At 52.4% G+C, this 27,579-nt stretch overlaps 1 protein-coding gene across 3 annotated transcripts in view; it reads right to left on the reverse strand.

Annotated features, from left to right (window-relative positions):
* The window catches only part of MYLK (myosin light chain kinase), a 125,219-nt gene that overhangs the window by 67,557 nt on the left and 30,083 nt on the right, over positions 1 to 27,579 (reverse strand). For all 3 annotated transcript variants that reach the window (XM_089910596.1, XM_030760766.2, XM_089910597.1), the window contains exons 9-14: positions 22,128 to 22,265; positions 20,343 to 20,540; positions 19,385 to 19,634; positions 12,758 to 12,829; positions 11,050 to 12,323; positions 4,084 to 4,200 (exon numbers count right to left, since the gene is read on the reverse strand). In XM_089910596.1, coding sequence (XP_089766722.1) covers positions 4,084 to 4,200; positions 11,050 to 12,323; positions 12,758 to 12,829; positions 19,385 to 19,634; positions 20,343 to 20,540; positions 22,128 to 22,265 — 2,049 coding nt within the window. The remainder of the gene's footprint in view (positions 1 to 4,083; positions 4,201 to 11,049; positions 12,324 to 12,757; positions 12,830 to 19,384; positions 19,635 to 20,342; positions 20,541 to 22,127; positions 22,266 to 27,579) is intronic.

The following is a 27,579-nucleotide window of genomic DNA, read 5'->3' on the forward strand; positions in this document are numbered from 1 at the left end:
AACATCATAAATCTGGTCATTGCCCACCTCTTCCATAGAGTCTAAGCTGCCATCACCTCATGCCTGGGTTACCGTGGCAACCTCGAGTCTGCTCTCCCTCTCACCCCTCCTGGGTCTGGTCACAGCCTGAGCGATCCTTTACAATGGCCAGGGCTGTCCCAGCGCACTTAGAATAAAATCCAGCGTCCTGGTCACAGCCTACATGGCCTTGCAGATCTGGTCCTCCTCAGTCTCATTTCCCACCACTCTGCCCCTGGCCCGGGGCTCGGCCACCCTGGCCTCCTTACCTCTCCTTCTGGGGTGTCTCCCGTACAGTCTCAGCTCAGGGTTTTGCTCCTGTTCCTTAACCTGTGCCGTGCTACTGCTGGGACGCCTTCCCAGATGCCTTCAGGCCTCTGTTCAAATGCCTCTTCCTCAGAGAGGCCTCACCCTCTCCGACAACAGCACGCTCCCCCATCACCCTGCTTTGCTTTCTTCACAGCATGTGTTGTTGCCTGAGATCGTATGACATAGCTGTTCATCCTTATTTTTGTCTCTCCCTCACTCGAATGTAAAGGCTCTGAGAACAGGAACTTGTTTCGTTCACTGCTTTTAACCCCAGCCCCAGGAGCAGAGCGGGCACTGACATACGGGTTGAGAGAAGGCCCATGGGGACGCCACCCCCTACCAAATGCACACACCAGCCTCCATGGTTACAAAGCCCCTGATCTCACTGGTAGCTGAGGCCCGATGCCCTTGGCAAGGTGGTCGGGAAGGGCGGCCTGATCTGCCCGGTCTTGGGATTTGGGCCTACAAAGGGCTTTGCTTCCTTACCTCTCACCTGGGTCTGAATGAGAGGGAGTGGGCCACTCTGGCCAGAGGTGCAGAAGGACTTCCCAGCAAGAAGGGCTGTTAGTAAGGAAGACCTGGATCTCTTGGAAAGTGGACACTGCCATGTTACTCACTAGACAGGGAGGCCATGCAGGTGGTGGAAAGGTGCAGACTTTGGAACCAGACACACCTGGGTTGGTGTCCTGCCAGGGTAACTCATGCCAGGGAGTCATGTGACTCCCTGTGCAGGGTGGCTCGAAGGGCCTGGGCTTTGGGATCAGAGACACCCAGGGAAACGGCATCTCCTGCTTACTGTCTGAGTGACTGGGGAAGGCTGCTGACCCTCGCTGAGCCTGGGTTTTCCCACTGAGAAAGATACCCTGCCCAACCGCTGCATAAACTAAAAATGCACAAGAGTTTCTGGCCACGGCAGGCCATGGCAGGTCTTGAAGGTCAGCTTTTTCTCCTCCTGGGTGAGTTTTCTGACAAGTCCTTACCCACCCCAGGCTTCAGCTGCCTTCTGTGGTACAAGTTGACATGTCTGCTGCTAACCTGGAAGGAACGGCGGTATGACCATAATCAAGTGCACAGGGCTTCCCTGGTGGCGCAGTGGTTGAGAGTCCACCTGCCGATGCAGGGGACAACGGGTTCGTGCCCGGGTTCGGGAAGATCCCACATGCTGCGGAGCGGCTAGGCCCGTGAGCCATGGCCGCTGAGCCTGCGCGTCTGGAGCCTGTGCTCCGCAACGGGAGAGGCCACAACAGTGAGAGGCCCACATACCGCAAAAAAAAAAAAAAAAAAAAAAGTGCACAGAGCACGCTTTTTCTTATGGAAACAACCCAAATGGCAGGATTAAAAGAGCCAGATGTGCTGCATTATGAAGGCTACCTCCCTCTGTCTTTCCTATAAGAGGGAAGTAGTAGTGTGGCTAATACGGAACAGCCAGTGAGCCAAAGTCATTTTCATGAGGTCCTGAAATATATCATTCTATTAGCCACAGATATATAGTCTAAATGGTGTCCAGCACAGGCTACGTGAGCGATAGTGAGTGACTGTCGGGGGCAGGGCCAGCCTGACATCAGCATTAGCTGTGGTCCTCACCCCGAGACGAGAAGGACCTTGCAGCCCCTTAGGAGGGAAGAAAGACTGGTCTTATCCAGAGGTTTAGCAGGGCAGCTGCAGATGGAGAGCAATGGAAGACCCTGCCCAACAGCTAGGCTTCAAAGTTCAGGCAAGGTTACTTAGGGCAAGCGGTTCTTCACTGTCTTTTAATTCATGACTTCTTTTAAGAATTTGTTTAAAACCTGTGGACCCTTTCTTCAGAAAAATGCTCTAACCCACAAACACATAAAAGTTTGCCTATAATATCAAAGGGTGCATGGGCCCACTGGGACCTCTAAGCCAGGTACTCTCGCCTAAGGGTGCGGGGAGAGCTGAGAGGATCGGGGACATTATGATGGCTAAGATTAGAAGGAGACTAACTTAGGGGCAAAGAAAGCCCTTTAAGTTGCAGAATGAATTCCCAAACCTTAAAAAAAAAAAAAAAGAATCCCCAAATGTATTCTCTAGGGAAAAAGGAAATTTTTAAAAATGAGCCATTTGCTCTTTCTGGAAAAGGTGCTGACACTTTGCAGATAAGGAGAATGAATTGCAGTCCTGCCTTCAGCTAGCCATGTAAATAGGACCCAAAGAGGCTAGGGATTCCCAAAGCAGATAACCTCATTAACAGGCAGGGCTTCCTTCTGGAACCAGCATGGGTCCCAAGTGTGGCGCTGCTAGAAATAGGTTTCTGGGGTCAAGTTCCCAGAAACACTGTTTTTTCAATTGCAGTACCTGTCTAGAAAGAAGCGGAACTCTGCCGTGGGTGAGTGACAGAAGTAATCAGAAGCAGCGGCCCCTATAGCCTCAAGACATGTGTTTCGAGCCCCCTTCTGAACTGCCCATACACTTTGACCCATGGAATCTGCTCCCTTAGACTCCAGAGCCCCTGTGACAAACACACTCACAGAACTCCAGGGAGACACCCACAATACTCTACAGTTTCAGGTTTACTGTTGGCTACTGACAATTTAATTTGTGTTACCATTATATGTTTTTTTAAAAAAGACTTTGGTTTTTAAGACTCTCTTTTCTTCCACTCATTAGGTGTCACGGATCTCGGCTTTTATGATCAGGAAATCATATTACAAAATCCAGAATGGAGACAAGGATTCCACATCTTGTGGCACGGGAGTGAAACAGATTCGGGGTTTAGAAGCCAAGTGATTATATTCAAAGTCAGAGGAACAACAAAACTGGTCTTCAAGATGCCTTATTTGGACACTAGCTTTTAACGTGTCACTGAGAGTTACTAACCAGGCATTTCAAGGGCAAGAAATTGTGTCCCCCAAACTACCTTTTTAGACAGTTCCAGGCAAGTAACGAAATACCAAGAAAGGGCACTGGATTGCAAGTCCCAAGATGGGACTCTGGCCCTGGCTTGGCCCTCAATAGAGCAGGGAACCTCATGAGGGAAGCTTTCCCTCTCTGAACAGCCTGGGTGTCCCGTCCCAAGTGAGGGTGGTGGCCTAAACCATCTACTTCCAAGCCTCTTATTCTAACCCTACACAGAGGAGAAAAGGAAAGTCACAAACACACTACCTGCATTTCTTTAGGACAAATCCCCATTCCTTACAGCTTGGATTCGCCCCTTCCTCACAAGAAACTCCACTCAGACCTGGTAAGCCTCTCCGTCCCCATGCGTCTCTTCCTCTCCCTCTGCTGTATTATGAGTACTTTTCTCTAACTGCAGAGGCAGGCCTGTCCCCGTTACCCGAAGCCTCAGCCCCTACTCACCTCCTGGAGGAAGTGTCCCCACTTGGACCTCACTCTGCTCCCTCTTCCTCACGGGTCTGTCCTGCTGGCACTGACACTTGTTCTCTGCGGCTTGTAAAATACTATGTAGTCATTTTCCTGTGGGTGTGTCTTTTCTCCTGCCCTGTCTCACCCTTTCCTGCCTGGCATGTGGGGGTCAGGACTGGGGAAGGGGGACCAGCAAGGTGAGCAGCCCTCTTCCCAGCCGGGGGCAGGGCTGTGAGGTCACAGGGGACCGCCAAGTAGAGCTCGCACTTTCCTTCCTGTCTCATTGTTTTGCAAAAGATGGTTTGTCACCCACAAAGTGAATGCCTCAGGTTGAGATGGCAGCCTCGGCTGCAGCCCTGTTCAGGTACGGTGGGAAGGGGGCGCTGAGAAGCGGGATTCTACGTGTGGCAGGGGTGGGTGGGCACGACCTACCGTCCACGGTGACTTGGCAGGAACACTCAGCCTGGCCGGCGCTGTTCTTGGCTACGCACTTGTATAAGCCTCTGTCCTCGGGCAGTGCCTTCTCAATGGAGACGGAGCACAGTGAGCCTGGGTGGGAAGAGGAACATTTGTTGAGTGGACCAGGTCTGAGCCCAACACCTGCCGGGCACTTGGAGCATCAGAGCAAGTGTTATTCACACGCCCAGAAATCAGAGGCCCTGTGGGAACCAACCTGCTCGCCCCACCAGAGCCAAGGCACTTTTTGCTGATAACCCAGATTCACAATAACTGATCCCTAAGTATACCCAACCGCCCCCGACCCAGGCAAGTTCTCTCATGGGGATATGATAGAAAGGCAAGAAGAGAGAGAAAGAGCCTCTGCCTTTGGAGAGCATCAGCACAATAGAAGGGGCAGATGGACCCAGGCCCTCACACTGGATGTCACCGAGAGAGACAAGCAGTAGTCAGGCTCAGGTCCACAGACTGTGGTAGGGACACTGGCAGGTGAGGACACTCTGCCCTGCTTACAGCAATGCTTCTGGGAATGCATCCTAGAAAAGGGCATTTTGAACAAAGAGGTGAGCGGGGGAGGGCAGGATCCCCTGTCCAGCAGGGACACTGGCCTGTGGGCTGATCTGTTGGGAGGAGACAGTGACCAGCCTGGGACCCTGGAGCTGGCTTTTCAGGAATGGTATCTGAGCTGAGAATCATGGCCGATGAGGGGCGCTGGGCTGGGAGAGGGCCTCTGTGGGGCTGCCTCTCTCAGTGCAGGGTCCTTTGGTCCCCTCAGAGAGGGATGGCCTTCTTTTCCACAGGGCTACCCTTGCCCCAGCACACCTCTTCTGGCCTGATTGGGGGAAGGAGGAGTCAGGCTGGGCATGAACAGAAGTCTGGTCCTCACCCATCCTAGCTCTCTCATCCCAGGGCTGGCTACTTCCCTGGGGGACACGTTTGGGGAGTTTCCCTTAGGGTGTGGGGAGACACCAGGCTGAGGACTGGGCTCGTTGGGCCAGGCAGGAGGGCAGCAGTACCCTCGTCCCTGCCATCAGACACACACACAAGCCAGCAGCACGGCGTCCTGCCCAAAGCTGCCCTGTTGTCAGGGCAGCCGTCATCATACGAGGAGGAGGATACAGCCAGAGCCACGTGCATCCTGCCGCCTGGAGCCACTGGCTCCGGCCACCTCCCATTCCGCCACACTGCCCGGCACAAGTCACTGGCTCTGAGCGGGCAAAGCTGTGTGCATCCCAGGTGCGTATGCGAATCAGCATGGCCTTTGATCTCAAAAGTCCCCGCAACCCCATGAGACAGATGCACAGACTTGACCAACAAATACCAGGACATTCAGAGAGAGGAAGGGTGATGTCAGTTCTGCCCAGAGAACCTCACTAAGGCTGGAGGAGACCTGGGTAAGGTCTTCAACAGGGAAACCTCAGTCCTGCCGACCCCTTGGGGCAGGATGGCTGATCTGCGCCCCTCCCTCCTACACTCTCACTGAGACCCCACCTCTCAGAAGGACCTCACTATGCTCTCCCACCAGGGTCGGCAATGCCTCAGGATCTCTTCTCATTGTGGCTAGGAGACAGAATTTGCAGACGCTGCAAGAGAAAGGATTTAGGTTGGATTTTTAGGAACTCTGTGGTGAGAGCGAGAACTATATGAGGCACAGGAATCAGGGAACGAGGGTTACTATCTTCTAGAGAGAGACACTTCCATTCATCTGGGAGGGCAGGGGCATGCGCAGATGACCTCCGGCCCCCAAACGTGCGGCTTAGAAGAAACGGACCCCATCTTGCCATTTTCCCTCAGTCTGAGGCTAAGGCTCGGGGAGCAGATACCCTAATGCCAGCAGACATCCTGGCCGAGTCCTTGGCTGTCTGTCAGCTTCAGTCCCCCGGCTGCCTTCAGTCTTAAACCCAATGGGACAAGAGTAGTGAGGCCTCCAGGAGAGGTGGAGCATGTAGACCACGGCCCTCGCCCTTCACGGGGCGGGGGGAGCATCAGAAAGGCAGTTTTTCCAAGCCGCTCAGAGCCTGGACCCCTGGCCATGTGCGCGGCTGGGGGAGGGCCCCCGGCAGGCCTGGAGGCTGGGCTGGCCCAGATTGAAGCATCTGGTATTTCCTGTGGGACAGCTTATTCCTGACCTCCAGAAGAAAAACTGTTTCCCAGAGTTTTTTTTTGAGAAGCCTCAGCCTGGTGGGGAATTTTAGAGGAAAGGGAGGGGGATGGGAACCAGGGATCCAATGAAGGGCTCAGCTAGACCGGTCCCTGGGAGAGCCCCTCAAGGCCACAGAGTCTGAAGACCACCCCACCGTCTTGTGCTTCCTCTGAGTGTGTGGAGAGAGGAGGTGCGGGGTGTACGAGGTAGAGGGAGTGGTCTCAAGCCCTAGAGGCTCTGCTCCGAGGCTGCCCTCAGTGAGCAGTGTCTCCTGACCTGGTCCCCCGGCATGCCAGGACAGTACAGCTCAGCTCCAGGTCACCTCCTCAGGGATGGTGCCTTCCTTGCCATCTCTAAGCACCCCTGGCCGTCGGTGGACCTCTTCTGTGCCCTGAGTTCACCTTTATCAGAGCTGGCCTCCCAAGGCCGTTACTGAAACACACGCCTCTCTCCCACGCTAGATCATGGAGGGCAGTGACTATTATGAATGTTTTTCCTGAGCCTGGAATGCAGTCAGTTTAAAAACAAAAATTTGCCATTCTGAGAATGTCCAAGGCATATTTCTGGAGCAGGTGATCTGGTAGGATCTATGCAACAGAAAGTCACGAACACTTAATCAAACAACCTACCACTGAAAAAGATAGTATAGTTTCTAAAAGGAAAAAAAAAAATGCCTGACGCAGAATTCTTCAAGTGGATTATGCATACAATGAAAAGGGCTAGAAAACTGCCTCACACATAGTAGGTGCTGTATAAATCCTTGTGTTCTGTAGGATGGACTTATACAGGTTTTGAAAAAGCCTTTGCAAGATCCCACACTGAAGGCAATTAAAAATGAATCATCGGTTGACAGCAGCAACAAAAATGAACCCTCATTCATAGATGGGGAGAAATGTTTGCCAGGGACAGAAGCCTGGCCCGGGGACAGGAAACAAGGCATAAAGATGAAAGCACTTCTCAGGAGCAGCGCAGAGCCCACTGGCCAGCCATGGGCCTCCCAGTCCTGGGCCAAGGCCTGAGCAGCACTGCTGCGGGTCCAGAGAGGGCCTGGTGAGGCCACCCTGCAGGCCTGGAGGGCAGGCCCAGCTGCTGTAAGTGAGCACCCTCCGCCCTGCCGCTCCCGGGGATGCAAGAAGAGCAAGGACTCCTCCACAGGTCCCTCCAAGAAGGAACAGTCAACTCAACTGCCTGCCATCACACCTCTCCTGCTCTCCTTGGTGCTAGACAGAGTGGACATAATCATGTTTTGGGGGGCCTGTGGGCTATGAGCCCTATCCAAGTACAGTGCCCACCAGCAGTAGGTCACAGACACACACATTGATGGGGGAAGGGCACAAGAGTCTGTCATGGCCAAAGGCCCCAGGGACAACAGTCTGGGAAGGAGTCCTGGGGGAAGTGAATCTTGATCTTAGATGAGGTAACAGAAGGGGGTTCAGTGCAGTGGAGCAAGTACGGTTCCGAGCCAGGGGGCGGGGGTGGAGAGGATGCTCAGGAGGGTGTGAAGGATAGGGAAACACACTTAGCAGCCCCCTTCTCCCTACAAACCCCTCAAAACACCAGCTTCCTTCCTTGTTTCCACTGGTGCCGTCACTGTGACCCAGTCATGCCTTTGCTTCTTGCACTGGTTATCTTCTGTCTGTGCCCATGGCTACCTTGTTGGTCCAGGCCTCACCACCTTTCTCCCCACTCTCTTCGGTAAGCTCCTTCCTTGTCTTTGGGCACAGAATCAATCAAAAGCCGTAAACCCCAGCTTTGTGTCTATTGCTCTCCATTCCCAACTCTTACATGGCTCCCTGCTGCCTTTAGAATTGGGTTCCTTCTTAGCGTGATGGAGGATGCAATGGGGCCGTGCCTCCCTCTCGAGCCCAGATGATGCTGGGAGCGGGCCTGCCTTGGCTGCCGCCTGTGCTCCTGCCTGGGAAGCCCACACCCTCCCTCTCCTGCTGCGGGCCCTGCCTGCCTTCACACTTCAGATCAAGGCCCTGCTCTTTCACCACCAGCCTCTCCCTGCAGCCCAGCACTCAGCTCCCTCTCCTCTCACTCCCAGCAGCCATCATCGGTACTTGGCTGGAAGAGGTTTATCACTGTGCGTGTGTGTCCTCTCTTTCCAGATCTATCGGGAGCAGATTTACTCATACCTCTCAGAGGTCCCACTCCCTGCAGCGCAGCCTCCTGAAGGGGTCACTGACCAGGCTTTACCGCAGCTTTTCTCATGGGTCTGTGTTTGACCCGGGCTCTTGTAGACTTGGACAGGGAAGCACTAGAGAAGGGACAGTGGACACAGTGTGGCTGCTGCTTTGAGACCAGGCCTTCTCCCTACCAGGCCTGTTTCAAGGTCAGCTTCCTCTACTGCAGTGAAAATACCAGAAACTCACAAGCCCAGAGGGCACCGCCAGTCTTCCAGCCTCCTGACAACTGTCGACCGTGTTGCGGAATAAACAGCCATTAGCCTTTTCCCTTGATAGACAACGCTCTCGGGGAGCTGACCAGGGAAGGACCAGGATGCTGACACGCTAACAAGAATTAACTAAGAGGTGATACAGCACAGTGGTCTAGGCGTTGGGACTCAACTGCCTGCCTTCCAATCCCAGCTCTGTTACTAACCAGCTGTGCAGCCTTGGGCAAAGCGCTTAACTTCTCTGTTAGATGGGCAGTATAGCGGTTGTGAGGATTAAATGAGTGAAAAGCATAGTAAGATGCCTGGGTCAGTGTCTGGCACGTGGTGTTCAATTAGTGCAGGCTATTCTTATTTTTCAAAGGAGAATTACAAATATTTAGAACCTTTTTAACAGTCGGTTTGGGGGCTATCTCCATAATTCCCCCCCCGCCCCCTGCCCCAGTCTCTCTCTATCCTCTCACTGTGCTGGCCTTCATTTAATCATGTCTTCTTCCCCAGCTTTAGACCTAAAGGGTCTGTCTGAGGTGCTTTCTGTGGGAGGTGACACTGGAGTAGCCAGTGTAAAAGGGTCTCGGCGCCCAGCAGCTGTGCTACATCAAGGCACCCTGGGTATGAACAGCCCATTCTAAGGGCTCAGGTGCGTTTCTGAGACCAGAGCTGAGGCGTGCTTACACTGCTTTGTCCAGTTGATTGTTTATAAGCAGCTCTTGGTGGCTCTGCAGGTTCCACGCAGCTCCCACAACAGCTGCACAGCCATGGGCATTGCCCTCAGCCGTCCAAACATCAGCTTCCCCGAGGGTGGTACAGCCACGGACCTCACAGCGTGTAGGACTATGGGACCACACATGTCCCCACGATGGCAGCTGCCCACCTTCCGTCCCGCCCCGAGAGGTCACCACAGGGTAACCTGGGAAATTCTCCTGGTCAAGGTTTTGGGTCAGTTTTACCCGAAACTTTCCAACAGGGAGGGGCCCACAGAGGTGGCAGGGAAGGCTTGGCATCCACTCCCCTGGACATCTCATCCCACTGTGGTGATCCCCCATACCTTCCTGTGTGTGGAAAGGCCGAACTAGCAGAGGCAGGGGGATGGATGAGATGACTTCTGGAGGCCCCTACCAAGCTGAGGATTTTCATGTGGAAAAGCTATCGTGTCAACACATTAGCAGAAAAGACACCCTTTTTTTCTCTCCTGGCTAATTTCCCCTTTACTCCTTCAGCAGTTAGATTCAAAACGCTCAGCTGTTCCAGATTTGCTGTCTGAGCTGCAGAGTGAAGACAGAAACTCCATCATGAGGGGAGAGGGATGCTATTTTCAAATGCTTCATTAGGGTTTTTAAGAGGAAGAAAGAAAGCCAGATGAGGGGTGAGGGAGGGGTGGAGAGGGGTGCCGTCAGAGGACGGGAAGGAAGGCAGCACAGCGGGGGGAGTGCTTCTGTCTCAGCTGATCTGGATTTGACAGGACCTGTCTGCTAGGGCCTCTGCCCTGACTGCCCTCTACCCCTCAAGGTTAAAATGCCACGACCCCGGGAGCTTGCGCCCTGCCCTGTCCAGAGCTACCAGCATCAGCCTCGAGTCAGGCCAGACTCTATCCTAGGGCCGGCCACCAGAGTGGGGCGTGGGAAGCCTGCTGTCCTTGGAGCTCCCATCCAGGACTGGGATTTACGGAAACATTTCAAACCAAATGAGGGGTCAGAGAAAATACCCGTCTCGTCCCCACCTCTTCTCTAGGTTAAACTGGCCCATCTGAGAACTCCAAACCCTGAAAGGCCCCAGATGGCAGGATTTAGGGCCCCCCCTCTTCTCTCCACAACCCAAGAATGTGAAATACCAGCAAACAAAAGTCTCATCCAAATTAGGAAGCGAGTGGCTCTGTCTGCCTGTGAGTATGTGCCGTGGGGGCTGCTTGGGGTTTTGGCTTTGCCCCTCGGGTCCCTTCAAACACACAATGTTATCAAGACTTAAGTTGTTGACCCCAAATCACATCCCGTCACTGCACACCCTGACCTGAACCTAAAATACTGCTTCAAAGGCAGTTCTCAGCCCCAAGCCCCTGGTCAGCCCTAACCCCAGTGCCCCCATTTCCAAGCCTATGATCGGAGCCTTCTCTGGGCCAAAGCTGGGCATTAGCCCAGGCCTGCTCTGAGGAGCCACGCCTAGGGGTGCCATGAGGGGGCTCTGCCAGACAGATGCCGAGATCTGGGAATGTGCCTGGGGGACCAGGCACCCACCCCTGTCCCCCAGCCATGGAGTGTGGCGGGCACCAATCCCGTGAGTGAGGGGCACAGAGAGTGGCCTTTCCCACCCAGGCTCTGGGCTACCAACACCATCAACAAGCCAGGGCTCCAGGAGCTGACGGTGGCTGGGACAGAGCTACCCTTCCTCCTGGCCCCAACCGTGTTACCTTCTTGGGAGAGGACAATGAACTTGGTAGTCTTGAGCGTCTTTCCATTCAGGGTCCAGGTGATGGTGGCTGGGGGGTCAGAGGACACCTGGCACTGGAGCAGCAGTTTCTCACCCTCCACCACACGGAGATCTCGTAGCTTCTCCTTGAAGGCTGGGGCTGTCCCTTGGCTCTCGGGTCTTTTTTCATTATCTGTGGCCCCTGCATGGCCCCTCTTGCAGTTCACATCATTCTTAACCTCCTTCTTAAGTTCTTCATTCCCAGCTGGTTTTGGGGCCTCGGACAACTTGGCATTGCCCAAGGGTTTGGGGGTCTCGGCCGGCTTGGCATTGCCCATGGGTTTGGGGGTCTCAGCTGACTTGACATTACCCAAGGGTTTGGGGGTCTCAGTCAGCTTGGCATTACCCAAGGGTTTGGGGGTCTCGGCCAGCTTGGCATTGCCCAAGGGTTTGGGGGTCTCGGCCGGCTTGGCATTGCCCATGGGTTTGGGGGTCTCAGCTGACTTGGCATTACCCAAGGGTTTGGGGGTCTCGGCCAGCTTGGCATTGCCCAAGGGTTTGGGGGTCTCGGTAGGCTTGGCATTGCCCATGGGTTTGGGGGTCTCAGCCGGCTTGGCATTGCCCATGGGTTTGGGGGTCTCGGCCGGCTTTGCATTGCCCACGGTTTTCAGAAACCCTGAAGGCTGGGCATTGCCTACAGGCTTGGGACCTTCTGCTGCCTTGGCATTCAAGGCTTCAGAGTTGTTGCTGCTATTCTCTGCAGGTAATTTTTTCTTACTGCCCAACACCGAGCGAAAATCTGGGGTGGCAGGTTCTGGAGGTGGCACCTTCTCAGGCACAGGGGTCTTGGGGGTCCCCTTCTTGGCCAGGACAGAGCGGAAGTCCACCTGCTGGGGGCTATGCACCTTCCGCTCTTCCTCCGACACAGTCTTTGGCTTCACCTGCCGCTGCAGGTTGGCGCGGAAATCCATCTGCTCGGCTGGGATCTCCTTCAGGTCCTCTTCAGACAAGGTCTTGGTACTCACCTTCTTGCCCAGGAGGTCGCGGAAGTCCAGCTGCCCCACCTCCTGCTGGCGGATGGCCTCCTCGGTGTGCTGCCGCGTCTCCACACGCCGCGTGAGCACCCCACGCACGCCCTCGCCGTCTCCCTCGTCGGGCCCGCCCTGCCCTCCTGCTGGCCAGCCGGGCCTCAGGCTCCCGTAGCCGCCACCGCCACCACCATCAGCGCCAGCTCCCCGGCTGCAGAGGCCCTCACCGCTGGCAGGCTCCCTTCCCCTGCGACCAGTGAAGGGAAAAAGGAAAGTAGCAGGAGGAAAAGGGGCTGGGTAAGAAAGAGACGTCGGGGAGAGCAAATCCCCAGGGAGGGAAGGAGGGCGGAGGGGAGGGGGGCTGGCCAGGCCGTGTTTATAGAAGGGAACTTTGGTGAGAGGCGCTTGCTTGCTTAGTTGGTTTGTTACATCGGTAATGACTTCAGTAGCCTTATAAGGGTGTATGCCAAAAAAAAATAAATAAATAAAAAATTTCACCCCCCTCTCCTCCCCTGCTCTCCCTCCCTCATTCCCCTTCCAATCTCTCCCTCTTGGCTCGGGCAGCCTCTACTGGAGGATACAAACAATCTGGGGCTGCTGGGCTGGGCCTGCTGGGACCAGGAGGAAGGTGGGCGGGTGGTGGCACGGGGCCTGGCTGGGCAGCCCCTGGGTGGTACTCACCGCAGGACAGCTCTGGCAGGGCTGCTCTGTAGCATCAGTGATACCTGGCAACTGCATTCACCAACCCGGTTCCTGAAGAATTCAAGGGATCGGTACAGATCAAGAGGTTTTCTGGGCCAAGGGCCTGCCCAGCCTAGGGCTGTGAGGAGGGCGGGGCAGGCAGGAACTTGGCCATGGGCTGGCTGGCTGACCCCAGGGAAGACAGGACCCTGGGCTAAGCTGTGACCCTAACACACCCACACCAGACCTAGATTTAGGGCAGGGCCCTCCCCCACTTTGGTCACGCTTTATTTTTCCAGCTCTTGTTTAAAAAGGAAAAAAAAAAAAAAAAGAATCTTCTGGGCAATAGCTACGGTAGGCATCCAGAAGTAGGACTACTTTTCTGTAAGTATATTACAAAAATTATACAATCAATCCATCACTCAGTCAAGGAAGAGTGAAGACTAACACAGCTAAGGGCTGTGATGGAGCCCCTTGGTCTAGACTGTGGCCCCGGTCAGCCTGCCCAGTGACCCTGAGTCTGACTCCATGCTCCCTTAATACAGAGGTGGTTTATTCCTTCTCCTCACAAGGTGCCCCTACCCGTAGATTTGTACTGATCAGCAATCAGTAGGGTGGGATGGGAAAGATACAGGTCTTGGATTCAAGTAGACCTAGGTCCCAACCCCTTCCCCTGCTAGCCAGCTCTGTGAGTTTAGGCAAAATTACTTAACCTTGATGAACTTCATTTTTCTTACCTATAAAAACAATGCTGGGCTTCCCTGATGGTGCAGTGGTTAAGAATCCCCCTGCCAATGCAGGGGACACGGGTTTGAGCCCCAGTTCGGGAAGATCCCACATGCCACGGAGCAGCTAAGGTCCCCTTCACCTGCTCATGAAATGAAAATACCCTCCAATCCCTACCCATCGGCGAATGCCCTCAGATCAGAACTTTTCGTATTAAAAACCTAACAGGTATCTCCCTACAAGGGTGACCCATTTTCTTCTTCCATTGGATGGAGAGGGCTCCGGATTCTTCAGCCCATTGTTAAAGCTGTTCATGACCAGCTGAGGCCCCTCTGCTCAGGAAAGGGGCTGCAACCAGGCTCGCTGTGCTGGGCTTACAGCAGATCAGCCCTCTGACCCCACAAGGCTGCCACCTGCTGGCATTTCTGGGCTCTGACCAGCCAAGAAGGTTCTGCTCAGACAAGGGGAAGTGGAGGGGCAGATCTGAGAGCCAAAGGTGACTCTGCCTGATAATAACCACGTCGTATGCAGCACCTTCCAGCCTTCATGACTTGCAGCCACTATCTTTCTTGTCCCCACACAGCCCAGTGAGGCTCAGAGCACTGCTCTGCTCATTCATTGCAAAGGGAAGAAAGGGAGGCCCAGGAGTTTCCGGGATGCAGTGTTGGGCTCTTGGGGTCTCGCACTCATTCCCTGCACTTGGCCATCTTACTTGCACTTCAGGGGCTGGCACATGCCCCAGACCCTACCGTAGACACAATCCATCTCACTTACTCATGGCAGCTCTGAAAGGTTGGGGTCAGCATTGTTTTTTGTTTTGTTTTTATTTATTTATTTTTTGCTGTGTTGGGTCTTCTTTGCTGTGTGTGGGCTTTCTCTAGTTGTAGTGCACAGGGGCTACTCTTTGTTGCGGTGCACAGGCTTCTCATTGCGGTGGCTTCTCTTGTTGTGGAGCACGGGCTCTAGGTGCTCGGGCTTCAGTAGCTGTGGCACGTGGGCTCAGTAGTTGTGGCTTGTGGGCTCTAGAGCACAGGCTCAGTAGTTGTGGCACACGGGCTTAGCTGCTCCGCGGCATGTGGGATCTTCCTGGACCGGGGCTCAAACCCGTGTCCCCTGCATTGGCAGGAGGATTCTTAACCACTGCACCATCAGGGAAGCCCAGCATTGTTTTTATAGGTAAGAAAAATGAAGTTCATCAAGGTTAAGTAATTTTGCCTAAACTCACAGAGCTGGCTAGCAGGGGAAGGGGTTGGGACCTGGGTCTACTTGAATCCAAGACCTGTAACTTTCCCATCCCACCCTACTGGTTGCTGATCAGTACAAATCTACTCTGGGACATGTGTGTGTTTGTGTGTGTCTCTGTGTTTATGTGTATATCAACTGCAGGTATGTGGGCTCCACCTGATGGGCACCTGTGCCTGCAGGCCCATGTTTGGGAACGTGTGTTATGTCACCCCCACGTGGACAGAGAGCTGAGCATGTGTCCCGTAGCTCTGCCGATGCATGTGGGTATCTACCTTGCTTTGCCTGGCCTCCCTCCCAATGGAGGACCAGCTCCGGGTCAGGCCCCAGCAGCCCACTGTGTGACAGATGATTCTTGAGGGTCCCGGGGGGTCACTGTTCACTCCTAGACACTGGCACCCACATGACAGAAGGAGAGGTTGATCTTTCGTGCTCCCTAACCCTCCTCTCATCTTCTGGGGTCCCCTCCTGGTCACCTTCCTCAATGCTCAAGCTCTTGGGGGTGCAGATTCAAGGTTTGGGGAGTTTGAGGGCCCAGGGTGCTCCTGTGCTCCACAAACAGCAGTTAGGTGCCTCCTCAGTGCCAGGCCCTGGGAAAGCTGGGAGGCCCTCAGAGCATCCTGAGAACTCAGCACAGAAGGCTAACAGGGCTTGGGTCAACCATGGGAGGTCCCTTGGGGGTGAGGCCCAGCCCCCTGGCACCCCCCTTCTGCCAGGCTGCTGGCCAGTAGAGCCCACCCTGTTCCCACTTTTCTTTCAAGCACAGGGTACGGGGCCTGGGGTTGGCGTGGGGCAGGACAACAAGATGCCCAAGGGCCATGTTTTCTGGGGAGCCCTTTTTGACACCCCCTCAGCTGAGTTTCCTCCTCTCACAAGTAGCACACAGCCCAGGTGCAAAACTCAGGAGCAGACACTGACCAGATGGCCCTGCTGTGCCCTCGCCAAGCCCCTCAGAGGCTCTAAATGGTGGGGTGCCCTGACCCCCAAGCTGGAGTAAGCTCTATCTCCCCATGGGGGAAGCAGGTAAGCACTTCTGTTGTTTCCTATTACCTGCCTTGAAGGAGGCAGGTACAGGTGGCCTTCCCCAGGCCTCACCCTGAGGTACCCAGGCAGTCTGAGGGGGCAGATGGGAGGTAGAGAACTTGGGATACCATGGCTGGCCCACTATGTATATCATTCCTTGGCATGGGGGTCACTATGCCTACAGCCACAAACCCAAGTCTCTGCTAGACTTTGAAGGCTAATCCTGGGTTCTTCTGGAGCCTGCAAAGGTCAGAGAGGCCTGTTGCCTGGAAGCCACACCCCAGATAATCTAACCAGCTGATCAGCCTCTTCGGCCCTCTTGTTTTTTTCTTTTTAATTTATTTATTTGTTTATTTTTGGCTGCATTGGGTCTTCATTGCTGCACGGGCTTTTCTCTAGTTGTGGTGAGCTGGAGCCACCCCTTTTTGCAGTGCGCGGGCTCCTCATTGTGGTGGCTTCTCTTGTTGTGGAGCACGGGCTCCAGGCACACAGGCCTCAGTAGTTGCAGCACGCGGGCTCAGTAGTTGTGGCTCGCGGGCTCTAGAGGGCAGGCCCAGCAGTTGTGGCGCACGGGCCTAGCTGCTCCGTGGCATGTGGGATCTTCCCGGACCATGGCTTGAACCCTTGTCCCCTGCGTTAGCAGGCAGACTCTTAACCACTGCGCCACCAGGGAAGTCCCTTTGGCCCTCTTTGGTGCCTGCACATACTGTATTCAGTTACAAAGTCAGGCCTGAGACTGAGGCACGACCCCCATGCACAGCCCAGGTGCTGCCACAGAGGACATGCGGCTGTCGCCCTGTAAGCTGTACCTTTTACAACTAACAGAATCCTTTGTGTTCCCTGCCTCCTAAACCCTGAATAAGAAGCCCCAGTCTTTGGCTACAAAGCCTTGGACGCTGTCCCACTCTGAATTACCCACCCCTGGAATGGATTTTATATGCAAAATTAGTTTAAAGAACTAATTTCCTGGCAAGTATCAATTTTTGAAATATTTCAGCTGGAAGTTGGAGCTGACTTTTTGACATTTCCCCTTTTAGTTCAGAAGACAAGGGCTAGGGGAGGGAAGGGGAGGTAGAAACCAACCACCCGTATGTACCCCAAACTTCAGCAGGACAGAGAGTACCTGTCCCACCCCCACCCTCAGCCTGGCTTCCTCCCAGCCTCCTAGTCTCCCTCCTTGAAAGGCATTCTGTCCTGGGTCTAGGTCTGGTTTCTCTCTAGGTCTGGGTCTGAGAAAAGCCACAGGGCAGCGGGCCCCCTGGCAGGCCTGGCACACACTCCCCAGGGCAACTTTCCACGGACTGGCTCCTTCTCACTGGGGACAAAGCCAAGGCCAGGGCAGCAGCCTCCCAAAGGAATGAAGAGGCTGGACTCTGCGGAGGGAAAAGGGGCAAGGGCTGCACGTGTGGGGACCCTAGTGCGATGTCCCAGGCTTCCCAAGTTCCCAGTGCACTGAAACAAAGAATGGAGGAGCATCTGATTTAAAGACAGAGCTAGGGTTCCAGTCTAGGCTCTGCTACTCACCTTTGGGTGGTCGTGACCCTGAGGCCTCAGCTTCCCCCATTATTAAACAAGGAGGTGGCTAGATAACTTCTGAAGTCCCTTCCAGCTAGGACAGTCTAAGTTTTATGACTGTCCCCAGCTGGGCCCAGACAGTCTGCCTGCTGACCTCCCAGTGCAACCCTCCACTCTGGCCTGGCAGACTTTCCACAGCCTTGCTTTGTTCTTTCCTACCCTCTCGTGCTCAGCCTATCCAACGAGACTTTACTCATTTGCCTCAGAATCCCACAAAAACCTCATCTCTTCTAGGATGTCTAGCTTGATTACATGAGTATTATCTCCAAGCACCACTCCTTTCATACAGGCAAGCTCTATTCTAACATACCATCAGTTTCCACTGTTTGTACTGGCCTAGAGGAAGAAGGAACTATCTCCTCTCCATTTTGGAGGCAGATTGGCCTTCCTGATAATAAATGGTTCAGACACAAGGCAAAGGCCGTTGATGTGTTCTGAGCATACTGCTGATGGTGGTAGGATGACCAGTCAGCCCATGAACATCTCATCAGCTGACCACAGACATGTTATTAGCTCAGTTGAGGTTTGCTGAGCCTTGCCCAGCTAAGTAGAATTTCCTAGCAGATCCAAAGATGCCCAATGAATAATAAATGGGTATTTTCTTAAAAGTCACTAAGTCTTGGGATGATCTGTTATGCAGCAAAAGCTAATGATGCAAATATAAAGCACATGCCCAGAAAGGACCCAAGCAGATGGAGCACATGCTGGGTTTTGTCATTACTGTAGGAACGATGCTCCATCATGGCAGTAGCTTTGCCATATTGCTATGGAGCTCAGAGACTTGAACATGATGGGCTCAGTATAGGGAAATGATTGATCCAGGAGAGCAAGCCCCTTGCAAAGTGGCAGGCACCCGAGCTAGAGCAGTCCAGCCACCTTCAGGACGTGGCACAACCTGTTTGCAGAGTCCAGGTGCAGACAAGTGCTCTTCTTCAATGCTCATACCAACCCTAGGGGCTGGCGTTCTGTCTCTGTCAACCCAGGGTTGGCATGGAATTTTAAGAGTTAGAACATTTTAAAGGTAGAAGAACATTTCTGGATCACATTCATATAACAAATAGTTACCAAATGCTGACTACGGGCAGATACTGTTCTAGGCACTGGGAACACGGCAGTGTGCCTTCATGGAGCTTACCTTCCCATGTTCCCTAGAAAGACCTTGAAAGGGAGGAAGAAGGAATGGGGAGAGTTAACGTCCCTGCAGTGGTTTTAAATGTCTACAAATTCTTTGACACTCCTTTCTCCAAGAGGTGGAACTTAATTCCCCTCCACTGGAGTATGGGTTGTACTAAGCGACTCACTTCTTGCAGAGTGTAGCAGGAGTAATGGTGTGTGACTTCCAAGGATAGGTCATACGAGACACTGCAAGTTCCAACTAGTTCTCTCTCTTGGACCACCAACTCTGGGGAAGCCAGCTGCCATGTCATGAAGACACTCAAGCAGCCCTAGGGAGAGGTCCACACAGCCAGGAGCTGAGGCCTCCTGCCAACAGCCCTGTGAGTGAGCCATCATAGATGTGGACCCTGCAGCCTCAGTCGAGCCTTCAGAGACAGCAGCCCCTGCTGACATCTTCACTGAAACCTCACGTAAAACCCTGAGCCCAAACTCATCCAGCTAAGCAGCTTCAAATTCCTGACCCATACAAACTATGAGAGTGTAATTGTTTGTTGTCTGAGGCTGCTATGTATGGGGGTAATTTGTTACTCTGCAATAGATAATGAACACATTCCTTCTATCCTGCTGCTTTTCCAATTTGAATCCATCTTCCCTCCTTCACAGTCTTCATATACCAAATAATGGGGGAACAAAAGTCAGGATGTAATAAGACAGAGGACTCTGGGGAACTGAGCTCAGAGGAGAAGGCTCTCAGTGAACCTCTGTTGTACTGAAGTGGAAGAAACAAAAGCAGCAGCACCAAGCCTGCACTTTCTTTACCTTGAAGCCCAACCCCACGTTACTCTGTGATTCCTCTGGCTTCCCAGTCCCAGGTAGGGACTTTGCCGGGAGGTAGGAATTTGGGGGGTAGGGGTTAAAGGAGGTTGGCAGGTCATGCAGACTCACTTGAGCAGGATCTCATACTGGCCGGCATGCCAGGGCTGCACGTTCTTTAGAACCAGGGTGAACACGTCCTCATTCTGTAGCACCTCGAAGTGGCCAGTGTCTCTGGAGAGGGCTTTGCCGTCCCGGAGCCAGTGCACAGTGGGGAAGGGGTCCCCAGCTATGGCACAGGAGATGAGGACACTCTGGCCCAGGCAGGCTGTCACGGAGCGGGGCTTGCTGATGAACCAGGGCTGGGTGCCATCCTGAGGCTCTGAAGTTAGCAAAGGATCGAGTTAGAGAGGGAGGCCTTTCAGCAGAGAGCATTCACTCAACTCTCCATGGCAGTGAAGGTCGGAAGACAGAGTGTTACCCAAAGAACAGCTTGTCCAGAAATCACTTTTATTGAACATACAGGTAGAGCACATCCTTCTCATGGCAAATCTGTCTTGGTTACTACTCACAGGATAATATTAACATGAATTTGTATATCCAAATCATGGGGAGGTTGTCCAGAAGGTACAGGGGCACTGGCATAGGTGCCAATGATCTGCATGACATGTGTATGATTAAGGGCTGTCACTTGCTTCATGCGTGCTTAATTTGTCTCTCCTCTTAAATATGGGTTCTCTAAAGGCTAGGACCATCATAGGCCGTAACTCATCTGTCACTGCCAAAGTGTTAGTGTGTTAGGAGATACCTCTCCCAGCACTCTCCACAGCTTGACACCAGTACCCCAGAGAGGGCAGGAGCTTCAGAAGGTAGGGAAGGGTGGCCCCACTCAGCCACAGCCTCAGATGTAGGATGGGGAGCTGCCACTGGGGCTGGGATGGGACCAAGGGAGCGTGGGGTCCGTGGTGGGGACAAAGTAGACTCACATGCTTTTCTCGCCTCCAAATCACCTTTGGAGAGACCATGGCAGCAAAGCCTCCCTGCCCCTGCCCCTGCCCCTGCCCGCCGCTGGTCAGCGGGTCAGCCTCACCTTGCACTGTGAGCATGGCCTGGGTGCGGACCTCTCCTGCGCTGTTCCAGGCTTCACAGGTGTAAGTGCCCGTGTCCTCCGGGAACACTTCCTGGATACAAAGGCTGTGCTGAGTGCCTCTCTGTTCAAAGTGGAAGTCCTCTGACTCCTGGATCTCATTCCCGTTGTGAAGCCAGATGACCTCAGGGGGTGGGTTCCCTGAACGGGGAGGAGAGGCAGGGGAGCTCGTCAGGGAGGTGCTTCCCTGGGCTGTGCAGCAACTCTACTTAATACTATGACGTTGTATTGCATACGTTTTCCCATCCATAACATATTCTAACCCTATCTATCTCAAAGGTTCACTGGGAGGATTAAATAAATTAATACCTTAGCAGCCCACAGAAACGATGACTAGAATAGCATCTGGCACAAAGAAAGTACTCAGTGCATGTTCATTGTAATTACTTAACAACAGATTTGGGGAAACCAGAAAGAATCCAGAAGTGAAAAATATTACTTCAGAGATAAAAGAGGAAACCTAGAAGAATGGTTTTTAAAATTAGAATTCAAACTGCTTGATAATGCTGAGTGGTAGCTGGATCAGTGGGTTCCACACTGTTTCCTGCTGTGCACACCTCACACCTTGTGTACATGCCCAGGCAACGCCATGGGGACTTCACAGAAACTCCCTTGTCAGTTTTCACCAAGGGAAAGCTCCCTTAGCGCTTCATTTTGCTACCATACAAATGCTGTCCAAGGGTGAAGATGGGTACCAGGCTTTCTAAACCCAGCTCATGGTGGAGAGCATTTTCACTTTTACTAGTCTACTTCCCCAGGTAGCTTCTAGCCATTTGTTTGGGCATAAAACAATGGCCACCTGTGAGGGTTTCCTCTGCAGAAAGAGCTGAGCCATTGCACTCTGCTTCCAGGGGAGCAAGTCCCCGGGAACGGCTGCTGAGGGAGGCTGCGTGGTATCAAGCCCTTTCAAGGACAGAGGAGACCATCATCTGTCTCTGATGGGGTAGCCAGCATGTGTCTGGAGGCCAGGTGCAGGGTACCTCTGATTTCTATCAACTCGAGGAGTATGTGCAGGGGAGGGGACCCAGCCTCTGCCTGCATTGTCCCGGGACTGCCTTCAGCAGGGAGCAGGGAGTTCATCCTAGGATCCCTAAAAGGGTGAGCCCATGGATTCTCTCCCAACTCATCTTTATCGCTTCTACAACTCAAAAGGAACTGAAAAACCAGAAAGGACCTCCAGGCTGTCGCGGGACTGATCAGAGGCCAGCATGAGCCTGCGTCAGTAAGTCTGTCCCAGGATATTCCACAGGCTTCGCTTGCCGGCTTCTAGCAAAAACAGTAAAATCTCTCACTGGGCTGTTCATCCCACACTCGTGTCACCCCATCCATTTGAGAAGGACCCCTGTTCTATCTTCTCACCCTAACATTTGAATAGAGCAACTGAGACTTACCTTCCAAGGGTTAGAAAGTTCTCACATCATCTGGTTTTGGACCTGTGTTCACAATCTTCCAGCTACATTGGCCATACTATGTTCTCAGTTAATCCCTCACCTCTCTAGCATGGCCATCTTTTTCCCTGGACCACTTAACCTCGAATCCAGAAAATCCAGCCCAGAGATAGCAGAAGAGAGGGACCAAGAGGCTCCACTTCTTTGGGCCCACTGACTGACAGTCCCAGGCTGCCTTTCTGGTAGACAGTGATCTGAGCGGGATGTCGGGAAGCAAAGCCCATGTTGCAACCATGCCCGTTTTCACGTATACCCCGGGGACAGAGATGCAGGGACAGACCTGACACCTGGACTGTCATGGTGACCTGGCTCCCATCCATGACTCTGAGATCAGAGAGGCCTTGCAGGAAGAGGGGCGCAACGGGCTTGCTGGAGGCCGTGGGCAGGAGGTACTCACTCTTCTTGTCACTCTTCTTTTCTGCGTGGCAAAAGAACGTGGGGTGAACAGTCACTCATTCATTCCGCAGACACAGACGAAATGAGCACTCAGCACATGAATGTGTTGGGGCTCAAGTTCCCACCAGAAACTGACCGCTGCCAGATAAGGAGCTCAGGAGGCCCTGGAGATGCCTAGGAACAAGGCGTGCCCATTTCCCTGTGTGGTACGACAGTGCTCTTGCCTCACAGCAGGAAAGGATGAGGCCTCTGTAAGGCCATGTCCAACCTAGGCTCTGGCTCCCCAGGAGCACTTCCAGGGGATGGAGGCTGGGAGTGGCGGAGCCAAAACTTGGCATCTTATGAGACTTTTTTTCCCCTTAAATTGTATTTACTCTTTTGAATAAGTGATACATTCATATAACATAAAATTCAAAAGGTACAAAGGGTATGTGTACAGTCTCCCTTCTACCCCTGTCCTCTGGCCAAATGTCTCTCCCCAGAGGCAACCGATTTTCAGTTCCTTGTTCACCTTGCCAAAGATGGTCCATGCGTATAACACACAATAGCATATCGGTATACTCTTTAATTTTTCTTCTCTTAAAAAATATGATAGCACACTATACACAGTGATTGGCATCTTGCTTTTTCATCTAACAATACGGCTATGCTTCAGTATCTGCAGGGTACTGGTACCAGGACCCCTTGCAGACACCAAAATCTGCAGATGCTCCAGTCCCTTATATAAAATGCACAAAACCTAAAATCCTCCTGTACACTTTAAATCATCTCTAGATTACTTATAATACCTAATACAATGTAAATGCTATGTAAAGAGTTGCCAGTGCGGCAAATTCAAGTTTCCCTTTTTGAAACTTTCTGGAATTCTTTTTCTCGAATATTTTTGATATGCGGTTAGTTGAATCCGCAGATGCAGAGCCCATGAGGGCTGACTCTATATCTTGATGTTTCTCATAAAACAGAACTGGAGAGCTTCCTCATTGTTTTCTATGACTGCATGATGCTCCTTTACCATCTCCTGAGATTTTAAGCACCTCAGGAAAGTCAAAGATGCTACATAATTAGAATAACTAAAATTAAAGACTGATCAACCTAAGTACTGGGGTCTGGCAAGGATGTGGGGCAACTAGAACTCTCCTACACTGCTGGTGCGAGTGTAAAATAGTACAGAGCCTTTTAAAAGCAGTTTGGCGGGCTTCCCTGGTGGCGCAGTGGTTGAGAGTCTGCCTGCCGATGCAGGGGACACTGGTTCGTGCCCTGGTCCGGGAAGATCCCACATGCCGCGGAGTGGCTGGGCCCGTGAGCCATGGCCGCTGAGCCTGCGTGTCCGGAGCCTGTGCTCCGCAACGGGAGAGGCCACAGCAGCGAGAGGCCCGCGTACCGCAAAAAAACCCCAAAAAAAACAGTTTGGCAGTTTCTTAAAAAGTTAAACATACATTTAGCATATGAGCCATTCATTCTACTCCTGGGTGTTTACACAAGAGAAATGAAAGCATATATCCATACAAAGAGTTGCACACAAACATTCATAGCGGTTTTATTCCTAACGGCCCCAAACTGGAAACAACTCAAATATTCCATCAACAAGTGAATGAATAAACAAATTATGATATATCCGTACAATGGAATACTGCTCAGCACTAATGAGAGACACTACGACAGGGACAAATCTCACAAAAATTACACTGCATGAAAGAAGCCAGGCGAAGAAAGAGTACCTAATGGATGATTCCATTTACATAAAATTCTAGAAAATGCAAAATATAGTGACAGAAAGGTTGCTTGGGGCAGGCATTGTGGGGAAGGATTGTAAAGGGAAACAAGGAAGCATTTGGGGGTGATGGAGATGTTCATTTTTAAAAATTGTGGTGAAGGTTTCATGGGTGAAGCCTTCAAATTAAACACCATAAATATATACAGTTTGTTGTACAACCAAAACGGGGAGGGGGTGGTGGTGGCGGAATCTCTCTCTGGGAGGGGGAAGGAGTGCGCCGGCTAGACAAAGACAAAAACTAGAACAGCTCTCTGGGTTCAGGGCTGGCCTACTCATTCCCACTCCATTCGCTGGGGAGATGGGTTAACAAATAGGCTTTCCATTATCCTTAGAATCCTCCCTGCGCCGGGCTCTGGCCTGCCTCGTGTGAGCCGCACAGGGGAAGGAGCCATAAGGTTAGGTTGGGCTGGTGTCTCTTTCCCACACAGGATGGCCCTCGTGCAGGGCAAGCTCCCAGCTGCCCCGTCTCTGATCCTGCCCTTCGTCCTGTGAGCCAGGTGGCTTTGACCTTCAATAACTCTTTGTTAGCCTTCTTATTTTTGTCTTTGGGGCAGGGGGGCAGGGGTAGGGACCAAGAAGGCTATGGTATCTCTAAGTTAAACTCTAAGTTTGGGGGAAGAGGGACTGTGGTATTTTGAGTTCTTTTTAGCACAGGGCCACACATACCAGACCTTCTCCTGGAAGCCTGCAGCCATGAGGACACATTTCCAGGGTGCTTTCCATACCTGGGAAAGGCCTAACTCCAAACTGGCCACTTGATTTTTATCTGCTGGCACTGAAAAACAAAATATGGTGCACTGCAGAGCACACCCAGCACGGCTTCTGTGAATGAGGGTGAGAGAGGCTGGGGAGACCAGGTAGGTAGGAGGACAATTTCCCCGTGCCGTGTGAAGGGAGTGGAGCCAGAGTGCAAGGGAAGACAGGGCCTATGACCAGAGGATGGGCTCTCAGAGTCATCCTGTCTCAGCCCCTGGCATCACTGCCTTTGACAGGGGGCAGCCTGGCAGCCTTGGCCTTGTTAGAAGGCCCCGGGAGTGGGCTCCGGGGGCCCAATATTGGAAATGCAGAGATCTCCTTTCTCTGACTGAGTGGCAGTAGCCAGGGAAGCAGGCTGCCTCAGGAGAGTTGAGGAATTTCCTGTCTTGCACAGACTGAGAAGGCTCGAGGACAAAATGTTTTTGCCTGTCCAGGGCCCTCCCTGTTCCTGCCTCTCTGCTGTCTCAGCCAGAGTCCCCAGCTTCGCAGAGCTCCCTGCAGACGGGCTCTTATTCCTAGGTGCTGTGGAAACATCAAAAACTCCAGCTCCCTTTCCTTCAAGCCAGTGCAGCTCCTCTTTGACCCCCACCGTCTCCTGGGTCTTTCTACTGCCCAGTTTTCTGGCCTGGGGCTTTGGCAAAACCAGGCCACCCTACGGGTCTCGGCCAGTGGGGACTAAATGCCTATCTATAGCTCCCTGTCCTGAGAGACTGGCCTGGGCACTGACTCCCAGGTGGCAGCTCACTGGTTCTCTGAAAGTCACTGAAATGTAGGATCTGAAGCTGGGTCCTGGTCTTGGGCAAGTCACTGCCTCTCTCAGAAGCTCGACTTCTTCGTCTGTATTTAGGGTAATAATAGTATCATCACAGGACCTGGGGGTTTGAAAGAGATAATCTGTGAAAATACTTTGTCCGGCCATCCAGCATCAATAGTCGCAAGTGTGTGAGGCTGGCACGAGAGCTGACTCACACCTCCCCGCTTGGGCGCAATTAGCTGGTGGGTTTACCAGCGAAAGAAGAACAAACAGAGCCTGGACCCTCACCCCAGGATTACAGACTCATTTTGATGTAACCTAAGGGAAATACTGTTAGGAATACAAATGTGTTGCTTAAAAATATCATGGATCTATCTAAAGTAAATCTAAAGCAATGTGAGAACAAAATTTCACTGCATTCCCTCAGAGAGAGACGAGAGAGAGTGCCTGAATCTGTGGGCACTGCCCCTGGTAGGCATTTAGTTCCAATGTCACCGATCGCCTCTGACCCTGTTCTTGCCCCCCCCAAAGCCCCACTGTAAGGAGAGAAGGGGGAAGTGACTGGGAGGAAATGTGCAGAATGAACCTATTCTCAGACCTGCCGTTCAGGGTCACGTGGGACTAGAGCTACGGCGAATCGGGCTAGTGGGTGGCTGAGTCGTCCCCAGCATTCAACCTCCCCAGAATCCTCACAGAGAAAACCAGCCCCTACAACTACACTCTACGCTGGGGTTCCGGAGCCAACAAGGACGTCAGTTTTGAGACAAGCAGCTTCCTCTAGGTGACCTGAGAGAAGCATCCCTAACTTGAATCCTGAAACCCCAGTCCTAACCCCACCGCCCCACTTTACTGGTAGTGAGGCCAGGACGTGCTCAGGTGAAGGGAGTTGCCCAAGGTCCCAGAGCCTGTGACAGGCAGACCCAGAGCTCACCCCAGGTCTCCTGACTGCAAGGCCAAGGTGTTCTGGAGGTTGTCTCTTCCAAGGGAGCCAGCCACCTCCCGTGATGCCCATGCTGAACTCCCCATGAGGGCAAATGTCCTATGCTGACCCCCATTCTTGATCCTTGACAAGGCAGAAAGCTAACGCAGAGCAGGGAAAGCCGGGGAAAAGGGCAAGGCGTGTGTATGTCATTTAATTCCAAAGCCACACACAACTTCTTCTCGCTCATCTGTGGCTGACTGACCACGTATCAGTTTATGCTCACTCTTGTGTGGACTTAGATAAAACAAGAAGAGACAGATGGAGACAGGTGCTGTGAACTCACAGCCTGAGCTGCGTGATCTGAAGCAAGTTCCCCATCCTAAGTCTCAGTGTTCTCTCCTCTAAACGGATAAGAACACTACAGTTATCATTGGTTACTGACAATCATGCAACAGTGATAAGGGTAATGCACACATCGTCAGTATAATGCATGACAAATACTGCAGGGTTTTCAGATGATTCAAAGAAATAACTCCCATAAAACGGCTGCAAGAATATCTGACACATAGTAACTACAGGAATAAACGTTCTGTGCTTTTCCTAACCCAACTGACTGTTTTTGGTTGAGCAAACTCAACCTGACAATAACTACGATGAGAAAAGTCTCCCAAATCTGGACATTCACATTTAATCAGGCAGAGATCTGAAAGGTCTCAGCTTCCATTGAGATAACATTATAATAATTCCTTACAAAGTTTAGCACCTCACCATTCTAAAGGATTCTAAAGGATGTCTGCAGCTCTCAGTTTATCCTCAACACCCCCTGAAGTAGGGAAGATTATGCCCTCATTTTACAGCAGAAAGAGCTGAGGCTCAAATTGGAGAAGGAACTGTTAAAGCAAATAAAGTTGAATCCATCCCCTCAAACCATATATAAGTGGATTAAAGATAACATCTCTCCCAAACTTCATGTAGAGAAAGGATTTGTGCACATCTTAATGACTAGCTTCTTATAGTACATTTCTAGTGAAGTAAACCCACCCAGTGATGAAACAGATTCTTCTTCTGCTCCTTCCGAAAAACAACTGCTTCTTTCCTTCAAGCCAGTAATGCAGAAATTCCTTCATGAT

This window comes from Delphinapterus leucas, chromosome 4 (genome assembly GCF_059928025.1).
Source record: "Delphinapterus leucas isolate spDelLeu-1000000601 "Yukka" chromosome 4, BTC_Dleu_Yukka2, whole genome shotgun sequence".
NCBI lineage: Eukaryota > Metazoa > Chordata > Mammalia > Artiodactyla > Monodontidae > Delphinapterus > Delphinapterus leucas.